At 47.7% G+C, this 22,314-nt stretch overlaps 2 protein-coding genes across 3 annotated transcripts; both read left to right on the forward strand.

The window, feature by feature from the left end:
* The first annotated feature begins 583 nt into the window (after positions 1-583).
* LOC128946576 (protein PET117 homolog, mitochondrial) lies at positions 584-4,025 on the forward strand. The gene is made up of 2 exons (XM_054290465.1): positions 584-697; positions 3,706-4,025. The coding sequence occupies exons 1-2, from the start codon at positions 602-604 to the stop codon at positions 3,853-3,855; spliced, it is 246 nt and encodes an 81-aa protein (XP_054146440.1). The 5' UTR covers positions 584-601; the 3' UTR covers positions 3,856-4,025.
* On the forward strand, positions 4,024-20,550 carry KAT14 (lysine acetyltransferase 14). Of its 2 annotated transcripts, none has more exons than XM_054290463.1 (10): positions 4,024-4,369; positions 6,039-6,157; positions 8,619-8,740; positions 10,367-10,548; positions 11,056-11,475; positions 12,313-12,884; positions 13,443-13,579; positions 14,085-14,260; positions 17,297-17,487; positions 19,950-20,550. In XM_054290463.1, exons 1-10 carry the CDS (start codon positions 4,114-4,116, stop codon positions 20,121-20,123), a joined length of 2,349 nt encoding a protein of 782 aa, XP_054146438.1. In that variant the 5' UTR covers positions 4,024-4,113; the 3' UTR covers positions 20,124-20,550. The 2 variants fall into 2 exon arrangements, with proteins under 2 accessions (XP_054146438.1, XP_054146439.1); XM_054290464.1 differs by having other exon boundaries at positions 11,059-11,475.
* The last annotated feature ends 1,764 nt before the right edge of the window (positions 20,551-22,314 follow it).

Below are 22,314 nucleotides of genomic sequence, written 5' to 3' on the forward strand. Positions count from 1 at the left end.
TTCAGAGCACGGAAACCTGGCAAACACGAAGCCTGAAGGCCACACACTGAACAATGAGAAGAAACCAAACAATTGAAGAGCAGCTTTCTCCAGCTGCTTCTCCCACGCAATTCGGGATTTCTGGGCGAGGACAGCGCAGGACTGGTGGTCTCCACTTGACAAAACCAGAAATGTTTCTTGCACGCACAAGAAAATTCCATTTATTCGCGTTGGCCGGCGGGAAGCTCCAGGGAGCAGCCCCAGGAGACGCGGGCACAGCTGGGCACCCAAATCCCCAGCGGCGCTGAGGGAACAAAGGCCGATTTTTGGAGTTTCTGGCCGGCAGGGTGCGAGTTTAGCACCCACGGCAGGGTTTCTGGCCGGCAGGGTGCGAGTTTAGCACCCATGGCAGAGTTTCTGCCCGGTCCTGGAGCTGCATCTCCCGGAGCCGCTCTCCCCAAGCCCCGCCCCGCATCGGCGCTCGGCTGCCCGGGTCTGGCTCGCTGCGCTCGGCGCTCGGCAGGGGCGGGGCGCGCCGCCTCACGCTCTCTCCCGCTCCCCCGCCCGCCCGCCCGCCCGCCCGGCGCTTTCCCCGCCGCGGCCCCGCGCCGCCCCGCCGGCCATGTCGCGGGGCTCCCGCCTGGCGCTGGCCGTCTCCGCGCTGCTCTCCGCCGCCATCGTGGCGGCCGTGCACATCCAGCAGCGCCGGGAGCTGGAGGTGAGTGCGCGCCGCGGGCCGCGGGGGGGAAGGCGGCGAGCGGGGCCCTGCGCCGGCCCTCAATGCGGCTCCGCCCACCGGCCGGGCAAGCCCCGCCCCTTTGCTCAGACCACGCCCCCTCACCTGGCGGCCCGGCAGGCCCCGCCCCCACCTGCGGGCTCAGCGCGGAGCCACGCCCACTGATAAAGAGCCACGCCCACCGCCAAGCCCCGCCCCCTGCGCGCACCTGAGCCCACGTGTCCCTGCTCCTTCCTTCCTTCCTTCCTTCCTTCCTTCCTTCCTTCTCTGGCAGTGTTCCCGGGGCTCTCCCCTGTCTGTCTGTGCTGTCCCACTTGTGTGCCCACTGTTTCTCCTCAGCCCCACAAATGCAGCCTGCTGGAGGACAGACAGCCCTGTGCTGAAGGACAGACAGCCCTGCGCTGTGCCATGCCCATGCTCCCCTCTTGTTCTGCCGGTGCAACCTGTCAGAAGCACCACGTGGTGATTGAACAGGGCGGTTCTCTGTGCTGTATTTACAAAAATCAGGGAATTCCTGGCAGGCAGCCTGTGTGCCAGGGAGCCCACAGCCAAAAGGTGTCAGCTGTGACCATGGTGAGTCCTGAAGCAGAGCAGCCCTGCCTGGGGCTGGAGGCTGTGTGGTTGTGTGAAGCTGTGCTGTGTGGGCAGTGATGTGCTGGTTTGGACCCTGCTGATGAGCCCAGGGTTATGTGAGGGCACACAGCTGATCCTTCCCCACTTACTTACAAAAAATCTAGAAAATGCACACGGAAACAGCCTGAATGACACTGAGGCAGTCAGAAGTTACAGAACACCAGAGTTCAACTTCCCAATCCATAGCCCAGCTGGCTGTTGCTTGGGCTTTGTGATGCATTCTGTAGGTAGAGGATTATATTTTGTTCCCCTCCAGAGATTGTCTGTCAGTGCTTGAGAGGGATGGAATCTGGAGGATGAGGCTGGTGTGGGTAAGGAAGGAGGCAGGTTTGTGTGAGCAAGGGTGGGAGAGCACTCTGAAGGGCACAGGCAGAGCAAGGACAGGATGGTTGGGATCCTGGAGTGGCAGCCAGCAATGGCTCTGCACTTCCAGAGCTGATGGATGTGCTTGTTGGATCACCTAACATATTTTGGGTAGATCACATTTTTGCAGCTGTTTGCTCTCTGGTTCAGTGTGCCTGCCTTGGGGCACTGAGGATCTGGCAGGAATAGCTGCTAAATGCTCCTAAACTAAATTGCAGCTGCAATTAATGGCACTTGTACTTTGAACATGTGCAGAATAAACATCACCCTTGGGTGTTTCATGGGACACCTGAACCTCATGGATCTTTTTGACCCAAATCCCATTGCAGGCTAATACCTCTTCAGAAGGTCCAAGGCTCAAAGCTTATGTTTTGTAAATTTAATCTGAGATTTTTTTTTTATAACTCTTCATGGCCAAGCCAAGCAGTAGTGGCTTCATGTTCCACAGATCCAGCTATTTAGATAACATAATGGAAATAAATATTTTACAGTCCTGGTGTAGAGATTATTTCAAGTTTATCTTTATGCAGATTAATAAACGTTTGACTCTTATAAATTGATGTGCCAGGCCCAGAGTGCTTTGAGCTTGCACATGCTTTTCATGCCTGCAGAAGACAAGCAGGGCTAACTTCCAAGAATGGAGGAAGATGAGAAGATTACCTTTCTCATTTCAGGTCTTTGTCACTTGTGACACTCAAATTCTAAAGGTGTCTTTTGCAAAATGTGCATTTTCAAAGTAAATGCATCCACCATCTGAAGGATTGCAGTGTTTTGTGAAGGAAAAAGGATTATATTCTTGGTGCAATTGATCAGTTACCTTGTATCTCCTCACATCTTTATTGTTATTAACTGATAGCAATGTAATTATAAGTTTATGAACTTTGTATTCAGTTTCAAATTACTGATTTGTGGTAATCAGTAATTACAGTAATTTGTAGCCTGAGTTCAGTTGATGGAAGCTGGTGAGAAGGAACTGGTTTTATTAGATTAATTTCTGGAGAGTTTTGATTATTGGCAGACACGTGTGGCTGTGCATTTTCTTAACAAGATAAAATTATTTCTTAAAACCTTTCTGTTTTGATCTAGACAGGAGAAATGATTGCATTTGAAGGTGCAGTCATTGGCATGCTAGGTGAGGAATTAAACTCTGTTGAATAATAGTCACAGACATCCTCTCAAATGACTTTGGGGTCAGCTTTCAAATAAATTATTTCCAGGTGCATTTTGGCATCATTCAAATGGGTCAAAAAATTATTGATCTTTCATCTAATTATCAAAATATCAAAGTGAGTAAAAATGTCCAGGTAAGAGAGAGAGAAGCAGCAGGGATTTTCTTAGGGCTGTTCCCACCCAATGAGGGGTGGCACCCCAGGTTGAAAGCTGCTGGTGTTGTGTTGCACACAATGTATTTATTTATTTATGTGTTATATATTTACATGATTTATAATGAACACTTTAGGTAAAGGGGATATTTGTGAAGCAAGTGCTTTGCTGTTTAAAGAGTTTGGCATAAGCAGGTTGTAGATTTTTTTTAAGATTAGGACATGAGCAGAAAGAAGCAAATGAAGACACATACCAATTTTTCTTAAAATAATTTCCAGTTTGTCACAAAATTTCCTCTGAGCAGAGAAGTTTTGAGGAGCTCCTTCTGATGTGGTAAAGATTTAGGTCAGAGATGACAGGGATTTTAGATCACATCCATCCTGCATGGCACGGGAATTCCAGGCTCCGAGCATTTATTTGCTCCATAGCTTTGTCACTTTGTAAACCCAACCATCATCACTAACCAACATCACTTCAGTGAGTGCAGATAAAGCAGTTTTTGGTGTAGTGATTCTGGATATTGGTGGAGTGATTCTGGATGTCCTGAAGATTCCAGCCACGGTACATTGCTGTGGGAAGACCCTGCAGAGGGAGGGTGGAGCTGGGGTGGGGTTGGTCCCCATCAGCGTCCCCGGGCTGTGATAAACCCTTTGTGTCCTTTGTGTTTCCAGAGGCTGAGGAGTGGCGTGGTCAGAGATCTGGAGCGTCAGAAGCAGAAGAAGGAGAACATTCGCCTGCTGGAAGAGCAGATCGCTCTGACAAAGCGGCTCATTGAGGAGAGAGACAAGGCGCTGATGGAAAAGCGTTCCCAGCAGCCCTAGGCACTGGCCTAGCTCCTTAGAGGTTTGATTAAAGACGTTTGGAGGTCGTTTGCATCTCACTCCTTGCAGGTGTTGTAACAAACAGAGGTAACCTGTGAAAGACTGCTTATTTTGTATAAATTATAATCCAGCCCCTGCAGCTTTGGGGCAGACACAAACCCCTTTGGTCTGTGGTTGGTACTCGCACTGTGAGGGTTTGGTTGTGCCGCATCCCAGGCTGGGCAGGAGCAGCTCAGTGTGGGGCAGGCTCCCTCTAGCATGGCCAACAACGTGCACATGGGCGGGCTGCTCAGCCGCCACGACGATGAGGCCACCAGGACCTCCACCTCCGAGGGGCTGGAGGAGGGCGAGGTGGAAGGGGAGACTCTGCTCATCGTGGAGTCCGAGGACCAGGCTTCCGTGGATTTGTCGCACGACCAGAGCGGGGACTCCCTCAACAGCGACGAGGGGGAGACGTCCTGGATGGAGGAGATGTCCTATTACTGTGAGAAGTGCCAGAAGTGGATCCCAGCAAGTAAGGCTGCGTGGTGCTGGCCGTGGTGGTGTTTGAGAGGTGTTTGTGCTGCCCTGTGTTCCTGTTTCACAGCTTGGTGGGTGATGCCTGCTGGCAGGGGCTGTGTCAGACACTGCAGTCCCGGAGCTGGGGCTCTCCTGAGGAAGTCAAACTGTCTTCTTCAGTTACTAGAGAACATCAAAGTTCAGAAATGTGCCCACACTCACAATTCTTGCAGCTATTTAGCGACCTGGCCTCTCTGCTCACTCAGCTAGTGACCCTTGCTGTAAAGCTCTGGGGAGGAAAAGGACTTTGTGTGTTACTTTTTTCCCCTCCCTGTTATTTGTCACATCTGTGGAGCATATGGCTAAATCTCAACCTTAATGTTTTCCCAATAATGTGAATTTAAATTCACTTAGAAACATGCTCAGCCTGGGGGGTGTTAGGAGCAAGCTGCAGAATTTGGTGCCTCTCCTCTGGCACAGATATATGCTGTTAGCAGTGTAACAGACAGCTTTGCATTCTAAATTCTGGATTATCTGGTCTGTTATTACATTTAAGATCCAGATATTGGTAAACACCTTGGCTTTGGTGTTTTTTGTTTTTGTTTTGTTTGATTTGATTCGGGGGTTTTGTGGGGTTTGTTTATTTGTTTGTGGTCAAAAATAAGGGACTGTTTAGGTGGCACCTGCCTTGCAGATTTGTCAGAGCTGCCCTTTTTGCCTTCTTCGGATTTGCCAAAATTTATAGTGTAAAAATCTCCTCTCAAGGCATGTTAGTGAATGTTTAGGTGTTGATGTAATGAAACCAGCGCCAGACTAATTAATTACTATGCACTAAAGGGAAATATTAACTTGAAATGTATTAATAGAAAAAAAATGAAGCAGAGTTAAAGGCAGCATGAGCTATCTCACATGGAGCACCTCATTTAACACTCAACTTGTTTTATTTTACAAATGTGCTCCTCTCTGCAGTTGCTGTGGAACAAATCCAAGGAGCAGACAAGGCCAGTTGCAAAGCAGCAGTAGCCACATACAAATGTGCAGAGTAAACGAGCTGCCAAAGGGAGATACTGTGCTGTTCCCTAATTGTTCAGTTCTAGGGAGTTCAGTTGTCTCATGTGAAAATAAAACAGACAAATAATCACTTTATTTCATTGAATTGCCTATGAAAATTTAATCAGAGCAAGGAGTGGAAAAAAAAATTCCACTCCTTGCTCTGATTAAATTCAGAGAAATTCTCTTCATTTACCAAGTGTGAGGGGTTTTCCCCCCATCAGATGTAGTTGCAAACTGAATTCTGCAATTCACTATGGAAGCAGGGTATCCATATGTTTAAAAGTATAAAATTATACAGTAAAAGAGATGGCATCCTTGTAGAGAAACATCTTTGGAGTGTGACATTCCAGAAACACTCTAGTCTTAACATTGTTTCCCTGTCCTCCGGTGTAATTTTTCAATTGTTCATGTTTGTGTAAATTAACTCCTGGTAAGTTTAAATGCCCTGATTTCCTTTTCCTCTGCTGTAGAAACATGGAATTAAAACCTGTAACTTCGGGTGCATGGGGGTTTACAGGTGGTTCTGTCATTTTTGTTCAGACAAACCTGATCTTGGAAGAAATCCAAATTTCCTTTGCAGCACTTTTTCCTATAAAAGGGCAAAAAGATTGATTTTTCCCTTTTCATTTTAGGTCAACTGAGAGAACAGCTCAGCTACCTCAAAGGAGATAACTTTTTCAGATTCACTTGCTCTGATTGCTCAGAAGATGGGAAGGAGCAATTTGAACGTCTGAGATTAACGTGGCAACAAGTAAGTGAAATGTTTGTGCCATCAGAACAGCCGTGGGACTTTCTGAAATTGTTGGTGGTTGTGTACATGCTACCTGGAAAGGGAGGATCAGGTATTGATAACTAAGGAGCATTTGCATGAACTGAAGAAATTAATTAGCTGAGGATTGCCTGCACATGAGAACTTCAGCATTTGGCAGGGAAATTGAAAGATAATCATACAAACCACATTCCTTTTCTTTTTTTTTTTCTTCCCCTTATGTTGCTCATGAATTCATGGCTTCAAGCAGGTTTGGAAAAGCAAAATAAATACAGTTTGGCTTCTAGGCATGAACAGTTTTTTGTGTCTAAGAAAATGTGAAACTGGTGAGGTGGCAACATAGAAACAGAAAGCTTGCCAGCTCCCTGGGTGCAAAGCTCCAACCTGGCTGCCTGTGCACTTGCTGGAATTCACTGTTCCAGTCATTTGCACACCTGAGCAATGAAAATAACATCTGTTTGCATTCTTTGAGCCTGCAATGGTGTGCTGTCTCATAGAATATCACAGGATCAGCTAGGATGGAAAAGGCCTTTGAGATCATCAAATCCACCCTGTGACCTAACACCACCTTGACCATGGCACTGAGTGCAGCATTCAGGGTTTCCTTAAACACTTGCAGGGATGGTGACTCCATCAGCTCCCTGGGCAGCCCATCTCAATGCTCAGTCACTCTTTTGGTGAAGAAATTCTTCCTAATGTCCAGCCTGAGCTGATCATCTGGGGACCTGCCCCTCCTGAATCCATGCTGTGGGTGCCAAGTGATGGCTCTCAGGATGATCTGTTCCATAACCTTGCCAGGCACTGAGGTCAGGCTGGCTGATCTGGAGCTCCCTGGATCCTCCTTCCAGCCCTTCTTATGGATGGCTGTGACCCTCCAGCCATCAGGTGCCCTCTTGGTGAGCCAGGGCTGGTGGTAAATGATGGAGAGCAGCTTGGTGAGCTCTTCTGCCAGCTCCCTCCTCACCTAGGATGGATCCCACCTGCTCCCATAGACTTGTGAGCATCTAAGAGGGCTCAGCAGGTCACCAACTGCTTCCTCCTGAATAACAGGATTATTATTCTGCTCCCTGTCCCCATCTTCCAGCTCAGGAGGCCACTTGTCCTGAGGACAAGCTGTCACACTGTTGAAAATATCAGCCTGGTTGGCTTTTCCTTGAATCTTACCCCTAGGCACTCAGCCTTATTGTCATGTAAGGTAATTTGAAACACTCATTGTAGCTCTTGCACTGCTTTCTCGTGGTGCCAGTGCAGGGAAAAAGGTTGGTTTAGGCAGGGCTCTGTGCTGGCAGACTGGAAGAGTTTCACCAATTCCAGACTGGGAAAGCAAAGGCTGCTGGCATTGCCCAGGTCTCTTCAGGGGAAGACAAAATGAAAATGGGTGAGGAGGAAAGCTGTGACCACATCCCTGGGCTTCCAGCAGCCAGAGCTGCTGCTGCTTCTGGGTAAGTGGAATGGAGAGAAATGGTGAAACTAACTTGCCTGAAGCAGGAAGAATGGGGACAGTGATTTCTGGATTTTTTTCAGAGTACGTGGCCTCAACAGATCCATATCTTTAGCCAGTTGAAAAGAGAATTATTTTTGACATCCTGAGACAAAACCCACAAAATCCTAGTTATCAAACTGAGAGGGGTTGTGAGGTAGAAATAGGGTGAAGGAGACATTAAAACTGTCCATGTTTCCTCATTTTGACATCTTTGACAATGCATCCCAGAAAGCCAAGGTCCACTGTGAGGAGACCCATCTCCCTGAGAAAAGCAGATTTCAGACTTCTCTGAGGGTGAAATACAAGTTATTGTTGGAAGTAGTGCCAAACTGAGGCTGTGTGATTGTTAAAAGATGATCCCAATTTAGTTCTGTTCTAATAAATTAATTGAAATTAATTAAGTAAATGTAATTAACAGTTGATCACCTAGGATTTACTTGAAGGAGGTGAGATATTTTTCAAAGCTGCCCTTTAGTTTGGGTATGTAACAGGTCAGAGTCAATTTAGTTTTGAAGTGTGAAAGACCATTTTCACAGTGTTCCTGATGTATTGGATAGCAGGGTTACTTGTGACTTTCTTTTTATTTATTTGAAAGTCTGTTTCCCTACCTCTGCATTACATTCAGACCCCAGCTGTACTGTAATTCATTTATACAACATTTATACAATTCATTTATGCACAATTCTTGTGTCTCAGCACAAACCTGCATAACTAGGCAGCTTGTTATTCCCATGGGATGGAGAAATCTCTGGAAGAATGTGCATCTAACAATAGAAAGACAAGAACAGGCAGCACAAAACCAGGAAGAAGATGGATTGCAGAAGTTGCCTATGAGATGTTGCAAAAATAAGACATTTATGAGGGAGCAAAGATCTGTGTGTGTGTGTGTGGCAGCTGTGGGGGTCTGTTCAGCAGAAAAAGCAGAAGGGATTCACTGGTGTCCAACACTTTCTGTTGCAGGTTGTCATGTTGGCAATGTACAACTTGTCTCTGGAAGGAACGGGCCGCCAGGGGTACTTCAGGTGGAAAGAAGACATTTGTGCTTTTATTGAGAAACACTGGACTTTCTTACTAGGGAACAGGTAAAGACAGGATATTTTCCCGAGGATCTGGTTTGTGAGCCAGAGGAATGACAGATGGACGAGAATCCTGGTTAATTTGGTGACAACTCTGTTGAGCCTTACAAGTGATAAAAAGGGAAGATTTAATATTAAGAATCTGAGTGCAGGCATGGGGGTACACTTGAGAAAGAATTAGCATTTCTTACTGGGGAGAAACACCCCCAGGAGTGTCACACAAAAGCAATACAAATGCATCTATTTTGGATTATTTCTTACCTTCCTTTAGGCAGCATATGAACTTGCAGAGAACTGAGTTTTTCTAAACAGTCACAATGGGTGGGCTCATCCTGGTATTGCCAATCTTTAGGGACAGAAATGTGATCCAGCAAAGTTCTTTGGCTATGAAGCTTGCCAAAGGACCAAATTCTTCAAGAAGAACTGAGCCTCACCTTTTAGATTGCTTCAGATCTTAATGAAATGGCTCTTACATAGTAGGTGTTAAACAATTGGAAAGTTTTTCACACTGTCAGAGTAGGAGCCCCTCTGGTAGAGGGCAGCCTTCATTTTCCAGGTGAACAGCACATTTCCTCTGAGTGTGCTGAAGCTGTCAAAGCCAAGCCTCACTGTTGGTGTGTGTGCTGTGGAGGCAGGGAAGGAACTGGGCAATCCTTGGAAGGTGCAGATTTGATTGACTTCACAGCTTCTTTTCTTCCCCAGGGATTTCCTCTGTCGTAAGATCTGGCCTTTCTTCCTAACCAGATTTGGTCTTGGCTTTGCTTTCAGAGCTTGTCTGTGCCTCCTTGCTCTGTTCTCAGAAATGATGTTAGCATTTGTCCTCTCTGGGAGCCACAGGGACCCTGACAGGAGGGCAGCTAGTGGCCCATTGTCCCTCATTCAGTGCCTCCCAGCGTTTGCTGCTGCCTTTTGAGGTTTGCCCTGGGAAGTGGGCACTCCTTGCTCTGATTAAAATTCAGAGAGTGATTTCTGGCCTCAGACACAGCCTTCCCACTTGCCTGGACAAGCCACTGAAGGAACAGAGACAGCTGAATCGTGTGTGCAGCAGCACAAACTGTGCAAAGATCTTCCTTGGCATATTGAAGTGCAGTTTATCCAGATTTACTGCAACACTCCAGACTCTGAGCTGCAGCAGCTGCGTTTGATCCCCCACCTTTGGGGTTCAGTCCCTCAAGGTGTGTAAGGGCAGCACCTGAGTGAGCACCAGCTCAGCCAAGCCTTGGCAAGCACAGAAGTTTCTGCATGTGGGGGGTGTGCAAAGGCAAGAAGAAATCCTGAGATTCTGGGCAACTCTGTTGCATGAACGTGACTCTCCAGAGTCCAAGGGAGTACCTCAGTTATTGGCTACAAGGGCAATTCTTCAGTATTTCTTCTGATCTCTAAGTGACATCTTAGTTAGCCGTGTCCCCAGTTCCTAAAGGAACTAAAAAGGCTCAGGTACCCAATAAGAGTGCCCTGCCCAGCAGAGGGAAAGGCTTAAATACAGCTCCCTGCCTCCAAGGGGCCACAAAAGTGCTTCAGGAGCAGTTCAGAGATTGTGTGTCAGTGCCTCTGGCAGAAACACTCTGTCCAGCATGGAAGCACAGCTGGTGAATGGGGACCTAACCCTTGTTTTCCTCTCTCCCACCACAGGAAAAAGACCTCAACATGGTGGAGCACAGTTGCTGGCTGTCTCTCTGTGGGGAGCCCCTTGTTTTTCCGCTCGGGGGCACAGGAATTTGGAGAACCGGGATGGTGGAAGCTGGTTCATAACAAGCCCCCAACACTGAAGCCTGAAGGAGAGAAGCTGTCAGCATCTGCACTGAAGGCAAAAGGTAACTCTGTCCCCAGTAGTGTGTAGATTGCTTGCTGGGCCAGAGCTGGGAGATGTGAGAAAAGTTCAGTTGAAACCAGTTTGTGTGCATGGACAGCTCCTTAGCTGTGTTCTGCTATAATGGCTGACTGAAGAGAACTATGGGGCATATACTGCAGTGTGAGAAACCTGTTATATTTTATTACCTTTTTCCATTGTGCTGACTTGTGCAGAGTGGTTTTCTTTGGGTTATTTTAGCTGAAATCCACAATTTCCCCACTTCTCTTTACCCTGGGGAATGTCTTTTATCTTTTGTCACTAGATGCAAATTCTCCTCTGTGCGGAGGAACAAAATTTGGGCTTTAACGAGGTTTTAGTCATACACTGGCTTAATGCTACACGTCCCAGAGTGAATTTTTTGGTCACTTTGAAAACCCCATCTTTTAAGCTCAGTAGTCAGTGTGGTTTTGACTGCACAGTGTGAATCCAGTGACTGCAGGAGCTCAGAATAATCAAACCCCTTCTGCAGCAGCTTCCAAGCCCCCGCTGGATCCCATCATTACCGTGGAAGGCCTCCGGAAGCGCGTGAGCCGCAACCCCGTGGAGTCGGCCATGGAGCTGAAGGAGAAGAGGTCCCGCACTCAGGAGGCCAAGGACATTCGGAGGGCCCAGAAGGAGGCAGCCGGCTTCCTGGACCGCAGCACCTCCTCCACTCCTGTCAAGTTCAGCAGCCGCTGCCGCCGGCCCGACATCGTGCTGGAGAAGGGAGAGGTCATCGACTTCTCCTCGCTGAGCTCCTCCGACCGCACGCCCCTGACCAGCCCCTCTCCATCCCCCTCCCTGGACTTCTCCGCCCCCGGCACGCCCGCCTCGCACTCGGCCACTCCCAGCCTGCTCTCGGAGGCCGATCTCATCCCCGACGTCATGCCGCCACAGGCGCTCTTCCATGGTAAGGGCCTCCACGGGTTTCCTTCGGTGATGAACCGTGTGCGTTTTTCTAGGAATCTGTTTTGCACCAATGAGGTGCAGGATCCTTTCATGATGAGATGGAAAGTAACTGGCAGTATTCTATTGTCTTAGTTGAGTGTGAGTCTCAGGTAGTTGGCTGTTAATTGCTGCCCTGAGATGTGCAGGGTGTCTCTGCTTCAGCCCGTGCGTCTGAAGAACGAGTCAGAGCTCTTCAGTTTTCGGTCTAGAGGTTGTTTATTAATTCTTATCTATAAAATTTTCTTTCTGCCCAGCCGAGGTCTGTTCTGCAGGGCAGCCACAGGCACTCTGACCACCCCTGAGGTGGTGTTGTCTTTTTATACTACAAACTGGGTGTAACATATTTACACTTAATTCCCAATACCTATCACCTATGTTAGACATTGCACTTCTCCTCTAAACCAATCCCAAAGTGCCAACATCACTGCAGAAAATGGAGACCATGAAGAAGAAGAAGAAAGGCTAGACATGCCCAAGTTCCTCTATCTTGTCTCCATAACCCCCATACCAGAAATCTTAAAATCTACATTTTCACCCTGTGATAATTCTATCATTATACTGTTTAAACTTCTGTGACTTTCATGTCCTCATACAAAGCTGGTAACTTGCTCCAGGGGTCTTTTCAGCATCTCCCATCCAAAATCAGGAGATCTGGGAGTACACAGAAAATGAAATGTGTTGGGTAAACCCACATTATTGTTCTTTAGCAGAAAAATGCTGTGATAACCATTTTTGAAATGAGACTTTGATGTTTAAATTATTTTTTCTATCCCCTGGATTATTTTGCTCTGTTCCACAGATGATGAGGAGATGGAAGGAGATGGAGTCATAGACCCAGGAATAGAGTATGTGCCCCCTCCCAGTGGGACAGCTGGTGCTGGCACCATGATAGCAAGCAGGAAAAAAGTGAAGACAGCTGAGCAGATCAAACAAGAGGTGGAAAGTGAAGAAGAAAAAACAGAACGGATGGAAGGTGACAGTGAAGATCCTGAAGAGTCAAACACACCCTTGCAGGTGAGAGGACGAGACAAGGGCAAGTCACAGCTGGAGAAGGATGCTAAGCCCAGAGCTCCCAAGCACACCTCAGTTAGCATCTATGAGGAGAAGCTGCTGCTGAAGAGACTGGAAGCCTGTCCCAATGCTCTGAGCATGACCCCAGAGGCCCGCAGGCTGAGGCGCAAGCTGCTGGTCAGGCAGGCCAAGAGGGAGAGAGGGCTCCCACTCTTTGACCTGGACCAGGTTGTGAATGCTGCACTGCTCCTGGTTGATGGGATTTATGGAGCCAAAGAAGGTGCTGTCTCCAGGTCCCCAGTAGGGCAAGCAACATACAGAACTACTAGCCAGGACTTCAGGATCTTGGACAGATACCAGGTGGGTGTTCCCAAATCTAAGTTAGCTTTTGGCACTGGTTATTTTAAAGCTTTTGCTGCAGCCAGCAGTGTCTCATTGAGGTTATCTGACTCCTAAAGTGAAAAAGATCATGTGAGCAAGACTTGTTTTGGCTTGGGGCTCTCCTAAGTCCCTTTCTTCTTGGGACATGCTGGTTCAGCACTGCTGTCTGTCAGTGTCAGTGCCACAAATGTCACTGTGTTTGTACTCCAGCCCTGCCCAAATGCTGGAGGTCTGGAAGTACCCAGACAGGTGGGTGCTCTTTCACGTGTGTAGGAGGGAGATGACCTGCAGCACTTTCAGATTTGGGCACCAAATTTGGGAGCACTCAACAGAGCCCAGAGGTGGCACCACCGTGCTCCATCCCCCCTGTCACACTGAGAGGCCATTACTGTCCCTCCATGTGTTCAATCTCTGCCTGACCTCCCTGCAATTGTTGTGCATTTTTGTGCATGCAGACGATGCTGCCCTTGCTCTCCCTCCATGTGTTCAATCTCTGCCTGACCTCCCTGCCATTGTTGTGCATTTTTTGTCACGCAGACGATGCTGCCCGCCACGAAGGGATACCGCCAGCAGACAAGCAGGTTCCTGTACCGCCTGGTAGGCTCGGAGGAGCTGCTGGCAGACCACAGTATTGTCAGCCCTTACACCTCCCGTGTCCTTAAGCCTTACATCAGGTACAGAGGGTCTGAGCTTGCTCTTGGCTTGTGCACCGCCAGCCCACGGAGAGGACACCTTTCTTGGGCAGTGCTCCTCACTCCTCCTCACAGTACATCCCAGTGCACCATGGTAACCCTGGAGGGATAGTGTTGGATTTAGCTGAGTGGTGAAATGGATTGCATTGGGAAGGGGAATCTCCAAGAGGGGGCAAGGGCAGAGAGGGAATTGCTGTAGCCATTCAATGCAAGTTGCACCTGCTCTTGGGTCAGAGCTGTGATTTCCTTGCTCATGCTGTAAGGAAAGACTGGCTGGACATGCTGTGGGGCTGGAAAGTGTCCTGGCCTCTGGCACAAGGGTGTTTTGGCTGAGCCTGGGGCTGCTTCCCCATGTGAATGGAAGACTTCTTTATTTTCCTTATGTTGAGCATGTCAGAAGATATTTCATGGGCAGTAGCCATTTAGCTGCAGTGGCAGTTCTAGTTGCTCACTTGCTTTTTGTGTTTCCTTTTCACGTTCCTGGCAGACGTGATTATGAGACAAAGCCTCCAAAACTCAGGCTGCTGGCAGAAATCCGGGCCAATCCACACAGGAATGATCTCAACTGGAAGGCTGAGCCAGAAGCACCCATTGATTACTGCTACGTTCGCCCTAATCACATCCCCACTATCAACTCCATGTGCCACGAATTCTTCTGGCCTGGTAAGATTCCTCCAGTGCTTGGGTTTCCAAGAAAGAAGTGAAAAAATATGTTCTTGGGCCAAATTTTATTTCAGTTGGTGTCTGGCTGGTTCTTAGAAACCCATTATCTGATGTTACAGGAATGTATTTGAGGTGGAGGCGTGGCTTTGGTGTCTTTGTCTCTTGAGATTGAATAAAACTGGGCAATTAGGACCTAATTAGCACGGCAGTTACAAAAATAGGTGCTAATAGGAGTAGTAGGTAGGTTAGTAGTTAACTAAACTTGAGCATCCAGTGAAATGTTTTGCAAGAATCAGGGGTTGAAATAAACAGTTTTATACCAGAGATTACTGTTCATTAACTCTGTGAGAAGGTTTTTTCCTAACAGCCATAAGCTGCATATGTCAGAGTGAAAGTTGGGAGGTCGTAGGAGGAGTGGCTGAGGTGACTCGATCTGTTCAGCCTGGAGAGCAGGAGACTGAGGGGAGACCTCATCGTGGGCTGCAGCTCCCTGAGGAGGGGAAGCAGAGGGACAGGCACCAACCTCTTCTCTGTGATGACAGGACCCAATGGAATGGCTCTGAAACTGTTAGGGGAGGTTTTGGATGGGGATTAGGAAAAGGTTCTTCTCCCAGAGGGTGGTTGGGCACTGGAACAGGCTCCCCAGGGCAGTGGTGACAGCTCCAACCTGCCCCTGAGGAGTCTGGACAACACTCTCAGGCACACGGTGTGATTCTTGCAGCTGTCCTGTGCAGGGCCAGGAACTGGACTGGATGATCCTTGAGGGTCCCTTCCAACTCAGCTTATTCTGTGATTCAGTGAATTGCTTTTACAGCTGTGATGTCCTTTATTTCTTCAAGCCTCGGTGGGAAAGGTTAGGTTTGTGTTTTTCTGTCCTTTCTGGAACTGCAGGTTCTTTGGGGACAGTGTCCACCCTTTCTGGGGGTGGTTACAAGGCTGCACTCTTTAGTTCTTCTGCAATAATAACAGGGATGTTCATCTGCTGCATGCATCAGCTTCTGATCAGCAAACAAGGCAGCAGGCTAATTTAGAAAAGGCCAGTGCAAACAGAACACACCTTTATTCCAGGTAACTGCTGGCTTTGTGTTTTGATTTGCTGGTGGTGATTCAGCAGGGCTGTAGTTCAGCAGTGCCCATGTGCCCCAGTCAGGATGGGAGCTCTTTTTGCTTCTCATTATGCAAATTGCACAGTGTGGGGGGAATAACCTGGCACACCTTTCCTTTCACGAGCTGTTTGAGGGTTTGTGAGAGACTCTTGCAATCCCAGCAGAGGCTGAACCGCTTTGTCATAGTCTCCCCTCTCCTGATAATGCATTTGAAGTTCTGGCCAAGTTGCCTTACACCTTCATTAAGTTCTTCAGGACTCACCCTGTTTTATTTAACATAAGGAGCATGGGTGTGTTCCACCCAACTGTGAGCTGTTCATCATTAAATCAGAAAGCTGACACCCCTGTCAGTCTCCAAACAGGAATCCAAATCTTTTCCATGGTGATAAAATTCTGATGCTGGGATATGATTGTTGCACCTTGGTTCTGTGTAGCAGGAGAGGGAAGTGATAAGGATGTAAAGCCTGGGTGCAAAGGGTTTAGCTGGTACAGCTTGGGGGTGGGAGGCAGGGATATGCAACTGGGTGAGCATCATTAAGCCAGCACTTAGTTCTTCTGTGCCTCCAAACTCTTCCTGTCAGAGCTGTTCTTGTCTCTCCCAAGGCAGAGCCAGGTTTCCAGGTAGAGAGATTCCCAGGTGTTGTTTGTTCAGTGCCTTGGTGCCCTAACGGGAAACCTCTCCCTGGCAGGGAGTGTCTCCAGCGGTGAACCATCCTGAGCTGAGCATCTCCCTCCCTACAGGAAAAGCTGCACCCCTGCAGAGACACCAGTGCCTGGGGCAGGGAGTGTTCTGTCCAGACACGCTGCAAGGCACTCCACAGGCAGGGCAGCCTTGCCTTAATTAACACAGCTCCCTATTGCCAATCGATCCCTCCCACGCCCCGCTCCACCCAGCTCACTCTGGAGCAAGAAATAACTCACCCACTTCTCTGTGCCTGCTGCTTCTGAAGTCTTGCCTCTCATCAGAGTGATTACTGGAGAACACACTCTGCTGTTTTGTTACCCTGTGTTCCAAATACATGGCAATTGCCAACTTGAGGCTGAAGCAAACGTTTCTGGCACATGTCTTCTGTGTCTTGCATCTCATCTAGGGTCTGTCCACACAAATTATCGAGCAGTCAGTCTTCAGTGCCTTGAGCTGCACTGCTGGGTGGATGCTGTGCAGGCTGTGTGGATGCTCTAGGACTGCAGCAGCAGGGTGATTAGGTAAAGTAACCAAGGTTGCAAGGTAACAAGCTCCCAGTCTGTTTCTGAGTCCAGCCTCTAACTCACAGAAGCACCACTGCCTGAGAGGCTGCTTCATCCCCAGATCAGAAAATTTGCATGCCAAAAGGAGGTGTTTGGATAGCGTTGGAAGCTGTGGTCGGGCTCACAGTGCAGCCCCACAACCAGCTGAGAGTGCACAAGAGACAGCAGTAAGAGCTGCAGGGTGGAGGAAACAGACAGTAATGCTTGCAAAGCTGAAGCTCAGTTTCATGCGTGCTGCTTCTGAAGAGAGTTAAGTTTCAGTTTCATCCTTGAGTCATTTGAAAGGAAATCAGCTTTGTTAGTGTTTCCATGCAAGCTTCCCTGCTAGGCAGATACTGTTTTGTCTGTTTTGTTGTATCATCTTTTCCCTTGCATACTCACCTGGCACGGGAGGCACCAGGATCAGGCAGCTGGTTTCATCCCCTGCACTCTGGGTGTCCTGACCCCTGGGATTTCCCAAAATGTGGGAAATTTGGACTCATAATTTACAGTAACAGAGGGTTACTCTAGCAGGGACCTTGGACTATTCTGTTATGCTGTGATCTCTTGCTATCACAAATTTGAAATAAAGGTAAAAAGAAGGGATTGAGGGTTTCTAAAAAGCCTTTAACTCCTGGATTTGAACCACACTTCTCTTTTGGTTTGCAGTGCTTCCAACTGCTGTCTCTCTCTTTTTCCCTAGGAATTGATTTGTCAGAGTGCCTGCAGTATCCTGACTTCAGTGTTGTTGTCCTTTACAAGAAAGTTATCATTGCCTTTGGCTTTATGGTGCCAGATGTGAAGTACAATGAGGCTTACATCTCTTTTCTCTTGGTGCACCCTGAGTGGAGAAGAGCTGGGATTGCAACCTTCATGATTTACCACCTTATCCAGGTAATGAAATGAAATCATCCCTTGAATCTGCCAAAGAACCAGCTCTCACTTCTTCTTTGTGTGCACACCTGCAGGTATTGGAGGGTGAGATATTGGAGAACCCTTTTTGTGAGTGTTTATGGGAGGGAGTAGCTCCTGCTTTGGAAGTCACAATGTGTTTAGGAAAACAACCATCCTGTCCTCAGAATTAGAGGGACGCTGCACACTTCAGCTGTTTTGGGGTTAGCTCTGTGTTCTTCAGTGGTCAATACTTTGTGTAGAAGGGATACTGTAAATGGGGGTTTAAGGAGGAAATGAGGTAAGAATGGGGCAGGGTCAGTTAGAATTATTGCAGCTTTCTTGACTACACCTGGAGGTTTATTCCATGCATTAAATCACTTACTGATCTCAATCACTCACTTGCACTTTTATCCTCTGGTTCAAGTACAGCTGAGTTCATAATGAAGAGTTTGCAACCTCATTGTTTAAAATGGGCCTTATTCCACAGGGATACTTGGGAAAGTTAATCTCAGCTAACTAAATGGGTGATACTAAAGGAGTTAAACTTCATTAAATCTCTGAATGAATACTGTTATTCAAGTGGCCTTAATTCCACTGACTTTCTTGAATTAAATTGCAGGAAAGGCAGCTTAATTGTGAGTAAAGATGAGTAAGATACATGTTCTTTACAGAGCCCAACTCCACAGTTTTACCACTCCCTGAACTCTCTTGGCAGAGCTGCTGATGGGAAACGTTGTAGTCAAGATGAGCTTCCCTAACAAAAACTCACCATTGGAAACTGTTGTATCCTCTTTCTTTCTTGGCTAAAGCAAGGTAGGGAGTGCTGGCAGAGCCTTGTGGAAAGTGATCCCTGCTTTGGAAAAGCACTTTGTGCTCCTGGGCTGCCTGAGGATAACTCTGCTACCTGCACAGCTCTCTGCAGTGCTGGCACAGGCCTCTCATCAATATTCTTTAAACTCAGCCCTTGCATCTCCCAGACAGCTCTGTGTCAAGTGTTGAAGGAAATTGCCCTCAGCTCTGTGTGCTGATGTGAGATGTCAACACCCAGTGGGAACAGGAGCCAAGGCTTGCAGGCATCCAGCAGGTGGACTCTCAGAGACTTCCCTCTCCAGCAGAGTGGGATGCTGGAGTTGGCAAGTCAGCCACAGAAAATCTTCACACCTTTTTGTAGGATGTATCACATCAATTAACCTAATCCTGCTTGCATGAAATTCCCTGTTGTGAAAAACCAAGCAGATTTCAGAGATTTGATTCTGATTAGGCACATTAGCAATGAGAGATCAGCACTGTATGTTTAGCTCACATGAGGTTTGTTTTGCCATTGCTGACTTTCTGCCAGTGGCAGAAGGGGTTTAGTCCTGTGGAACAGTGGTGGTTGTGACCTTCTGTTCCTCAGTCTCCAGGTTTTAGGTGCTACTTTGCAGCCTGCTTGGGTTTGGAGCCTCCTCTCTGTAGCTTGAGACACTTTGATGCTTTGCTTGTATTAAGAGTAAGTTGCTGACTTTATGATCAGTGTGCTGAGTTTGGGGCTGAATTCTTGGGAACAGCATAACTTAACAGAAAAATGGTTTGATGCAAATAGTGGTGGCTGGTTTTGCTGGCAAAATTTATCCTCTCATGCATCTGTCCCAGAGGAATAAACTACATTTTCTTAATGATCTCATTCAAATTTTCTTTTCCCCAAAACAGCTTCCAATTATTTCTTTTTTTCCTTCCCTCCTTAAATTCCTGAGGGTTTTCTCCTTGAATGTACTATCTTGGAGATTTCCTAGAGGGTATTACTGTTCCCACTTTAGAGTTACCATACACTCAATATACATGGAATGCTATTAAATCACTCGATGAAAGCAGAAAATAAATTATTTCAGCATCTTAATCAGAGTGTTGCTGGTTAGAATAATTTAGGATCTTCAAGGTAACTTCAGCCATGCTATTATTTGCTGTCTGAACTGAATTTCCTGCCTTCTCAGGAGGAGAGTGCTGTGCCCTGAAGGATGGGAGAGGAGCTGGGTGGGATAGGCAGGAATTCCAGCATGACAGCACAGAGGTGCTCAGGCAGTCCCAGAGAGCTCAGCTCTGTTTGCTGACAGGGAGGAGTGCAGAGCCTGGTCCTCTGGCATGTTTTGTCTTTTCTTCAGGCCATTGTATTAGAGATCAGGGCTGTACAGCAAGATTATTTTTAATTAACAATTACTTTAGCAATTTACAATGGGCAGATGACAAATTATAATCCCAAACCTTCCATTGTCAGAGAATCCACGTTTCCCAGAAACAAAGGCTCGGAGGAGCAGCAGCAGCCCTCCCTTTGCTGTTGCTATGTGTGGTAACTCCTGTGACTTTTCTCACATTTCCTCAGTACCTTGGATCCCTGATGAGTGTGCTCACCTCCGCATTCCCCCAGAGGCTGTCTCGTTCCCTTGCAGTGATATCTCCTTTTTGTTCCTCTCCCCCTCCCTTGGCAGACCTGCATGGGCAAGGACGTCACCCTTCACGTCTCTGCAAGCAACCCTGCTATGCTGCTCTACCAGAAGTTTGGATTTAAGACTGAGGAGTACATTTTGGATTTTTATGACAAGTATTACCCCTTGGACAGCAAGGAGTGCAAGCACGCCTTCTTCCTCAGGCTGCGGCGCTGAGCTCGGGAGAGCTCTGGGGAAAAGCCCAATCCATCCAAAAACTCCCCCAGCTTTTGGTGGAGGATGTTGGCTGCCACAGGAGAGCTGCAACACGCTGGTGTGTTTATCCCTAGGACTTTGGATGTCAGCAGTGTGTGGAAAAATGCAATCCAAAAGGATTGATTCCTGTGCTCCAAGGGGAGAGGCCTGGAAATGCCAACTAGGGTACACTGAAACCACTGGAAAATTGAAATTCCTTATTGGGGAATTTTCCTGCCACTGTTACTTTGGAGAGCCTCATTAGCAAACAAAAATACCAAACTAAAAAGTGTTTCTCACTTGAGAGGGGCCCCATGGATTTCAAGTTTTGAAACCTGTCCAAAAAATATTGCAGGTTTTTTGTCTCTGTTTTTGTTTATTAGCAAAAAATGAACACCTAAACTTAAACCATTCAGTGTTTCTGTGGTTTGATTGCTTTGTTAGGAACTGTCTTGAGTCTGTGAAGGGAAATAAGGTATTGGTGCCTGTAGCTGGATGTTAACATTAGGAAAGTTCTGCCCATGCCAGAACCGTAGTCCTGGAACCATGTTTCAGAACTACTGAAGAGTGTGTGGATTCCTGTTATCCCAAGTGCAAGGCTCAGAGGAGACACCTTTGTTTTGCCCCTTCCCTTGCCCTCCTTGCCCCGTGCTCAGTGTGGTTCTCGTAGCGCGCAGTGTTTTGTGTTCAGGAACGGTGTCAGGTGGGTTTGTGTCTAGGCAAGGCAGGGCACCACAGCTGCCAGATCAGCTCTTTGGAATCCTTCCACCTTTCTGTGGCTGTGGGGCTGCAGATCAGCCCTTTGGGCACACCTCTAGCCACAGAGCAGCCTCACAGGCTCCAGCACCCACCTCCTCCTGCTGGCAGAAACCCAGAGCAGAAGTCAGCGGGGATGTTTGAAATGCTGATTTGTAGAAGCAGTCTGCTCGCAGCTGGGAGGGAGGAGGAGAGGGCAGAGGTGGCCCAGATCTAGTTCTTGGAAGCACCTAGGCTCACCTAGCAAAGAATAAATAGAAATAGCCAAGAATCAAAAAATACAACCCCAAATGCTTTCTCTGCTAGTGGCTCTTGTCCTTTTCCACAATGTAGCAGCTTCTCTCTCTGCCTTTCAGTGCAGATGAACAGAAAGCTGCACAGACCAAAGGCCAGGCTGGGCATTTTAACTACAGATCACATCCATTGGGATGTGTCCTTTTACATCCAGCCCACAGAGAGCTACACACCAAATGTGACTTCTCTGTCCTTAGTCTAGTGTGTGTACCTGCTGGCTACCTGACTATAGCAGTAATTACCTTACTGCAGTCTTCATTTTGGTAACAAAAGAGAAAGGGACACAAAATATGTTTTTATGTAGCCAGTGTCCCTGATCACCAACACAAAACCCAGTGGCAGTGGAAAGGAAAACCAGCCCAGCCAAGGGTTGTGTGCCCAGACATCCATGCACATTTCTGTCTGTTTCATGACTGTGAAGATTTTCAATGTTCTTAATGTTCTGAGTTAGCTGGACTTTGAAAGAAAAGAAATATATGTCTTTATGAATGGAATTAAAGCCCTTCCCTTGGAAAAGCTTGTCTGTAGTCATACTGTTTGTTAAGGTGTCTCTCCATCATCTTATTTCATTGGAATCTAGTAAACTCCAGTATGGCCCTGAGAGGATGTGTGTGGGCAGCTGACCAAGGCAAGAAACTCATTTCCCTACGGGCACACACAGGCAGGCCTTAGCAAGCTCCTCCTTTCCAGACAGAATTAGGAAATACAAAATAGTCTGCAAAAGATCATGGTTCAGCATTGTGTTCTCGAAGGTGACCATGAAGATCTTGAGGAACATCTTGTTCTGTGGCTTTGTCCCTCAGGGACTGCCAAGTGACAACGCTTTTATAACAGCCCTGTGTCATCGGAGCTGCAGCCAGCTTGTGTTATCCAGGTCCCTCGTTTAACCCCAGATCCTCAAAGGCAGTGAGGTGATCCTCGGGGTGGGAGCCGTGGCTTTGTCAGGGGTGAGGTTCTAAGGTACGTAGTGAAACCAGCGGACGAACGGTGTTCCCAGCCCTCTGCTTCCCTCTGGTGCCTCGGGAGCCTGACTGCTGGCTCAGCCGAGCTGCGCTTGAGGAGCAAACACCGCGCTGCCCGAGGAGTCAAGCACCATTTAACTAGGCCCGGAGAATAAAGGCGG

This window comes from Melozone crissalis, unplaced genomic scaffold (assembly GCF_028551555.1).
Source record: "Melozone crissalis strain CALT ecotype California unplaced genomic scaffold, PUWL_Pcris_2 ptg000081l_1, whole genome shotgun sequence".
NCBI classification, from domain to species: Eukaryota; Metazoa; Chordata; class Aves; order Passeriformes; family Passerellidae; genus Melozone; species Melozone crissalis.

Coding starts and splice junctions, on each gene's coding strand:
- LOC128946576 (XM_054290465.1), top strand. CDS start 602: ATGTCGCGGGGCTCCCGCCTGGCGCTGGCCGTCTCCGCGCTGCTCTCC. Junction 698..3,705: donor AGCAGCGCCGGGAGCTGGAG/GTGAGTGCGCGC, acceptor TTGTGTTTCCAG/AGGCTGAGGAGTGGCGTGGT.
- KAT14 (XM_054290463.1), top strand. CDS start 4,114: ATGGCCAACAACGTGCACATGGGCGGGCTGCTCAGCCGCCACGACGAT. Junction 10,549..11,055: donor ATCTGCACTGAAGGCAAAAG/GTAACTCTGTCC, acceptor CCCCTTCTGCAG/CAGCTTCCAAGCCCCCGCTG. Junction 14,261..17,296: donor CCACGAATTCTTCTGGCCTG/GTAAGATTCCTC, acceptor CTTTTTCCCTAG/GAATTGATTTGTCAGAGTGC.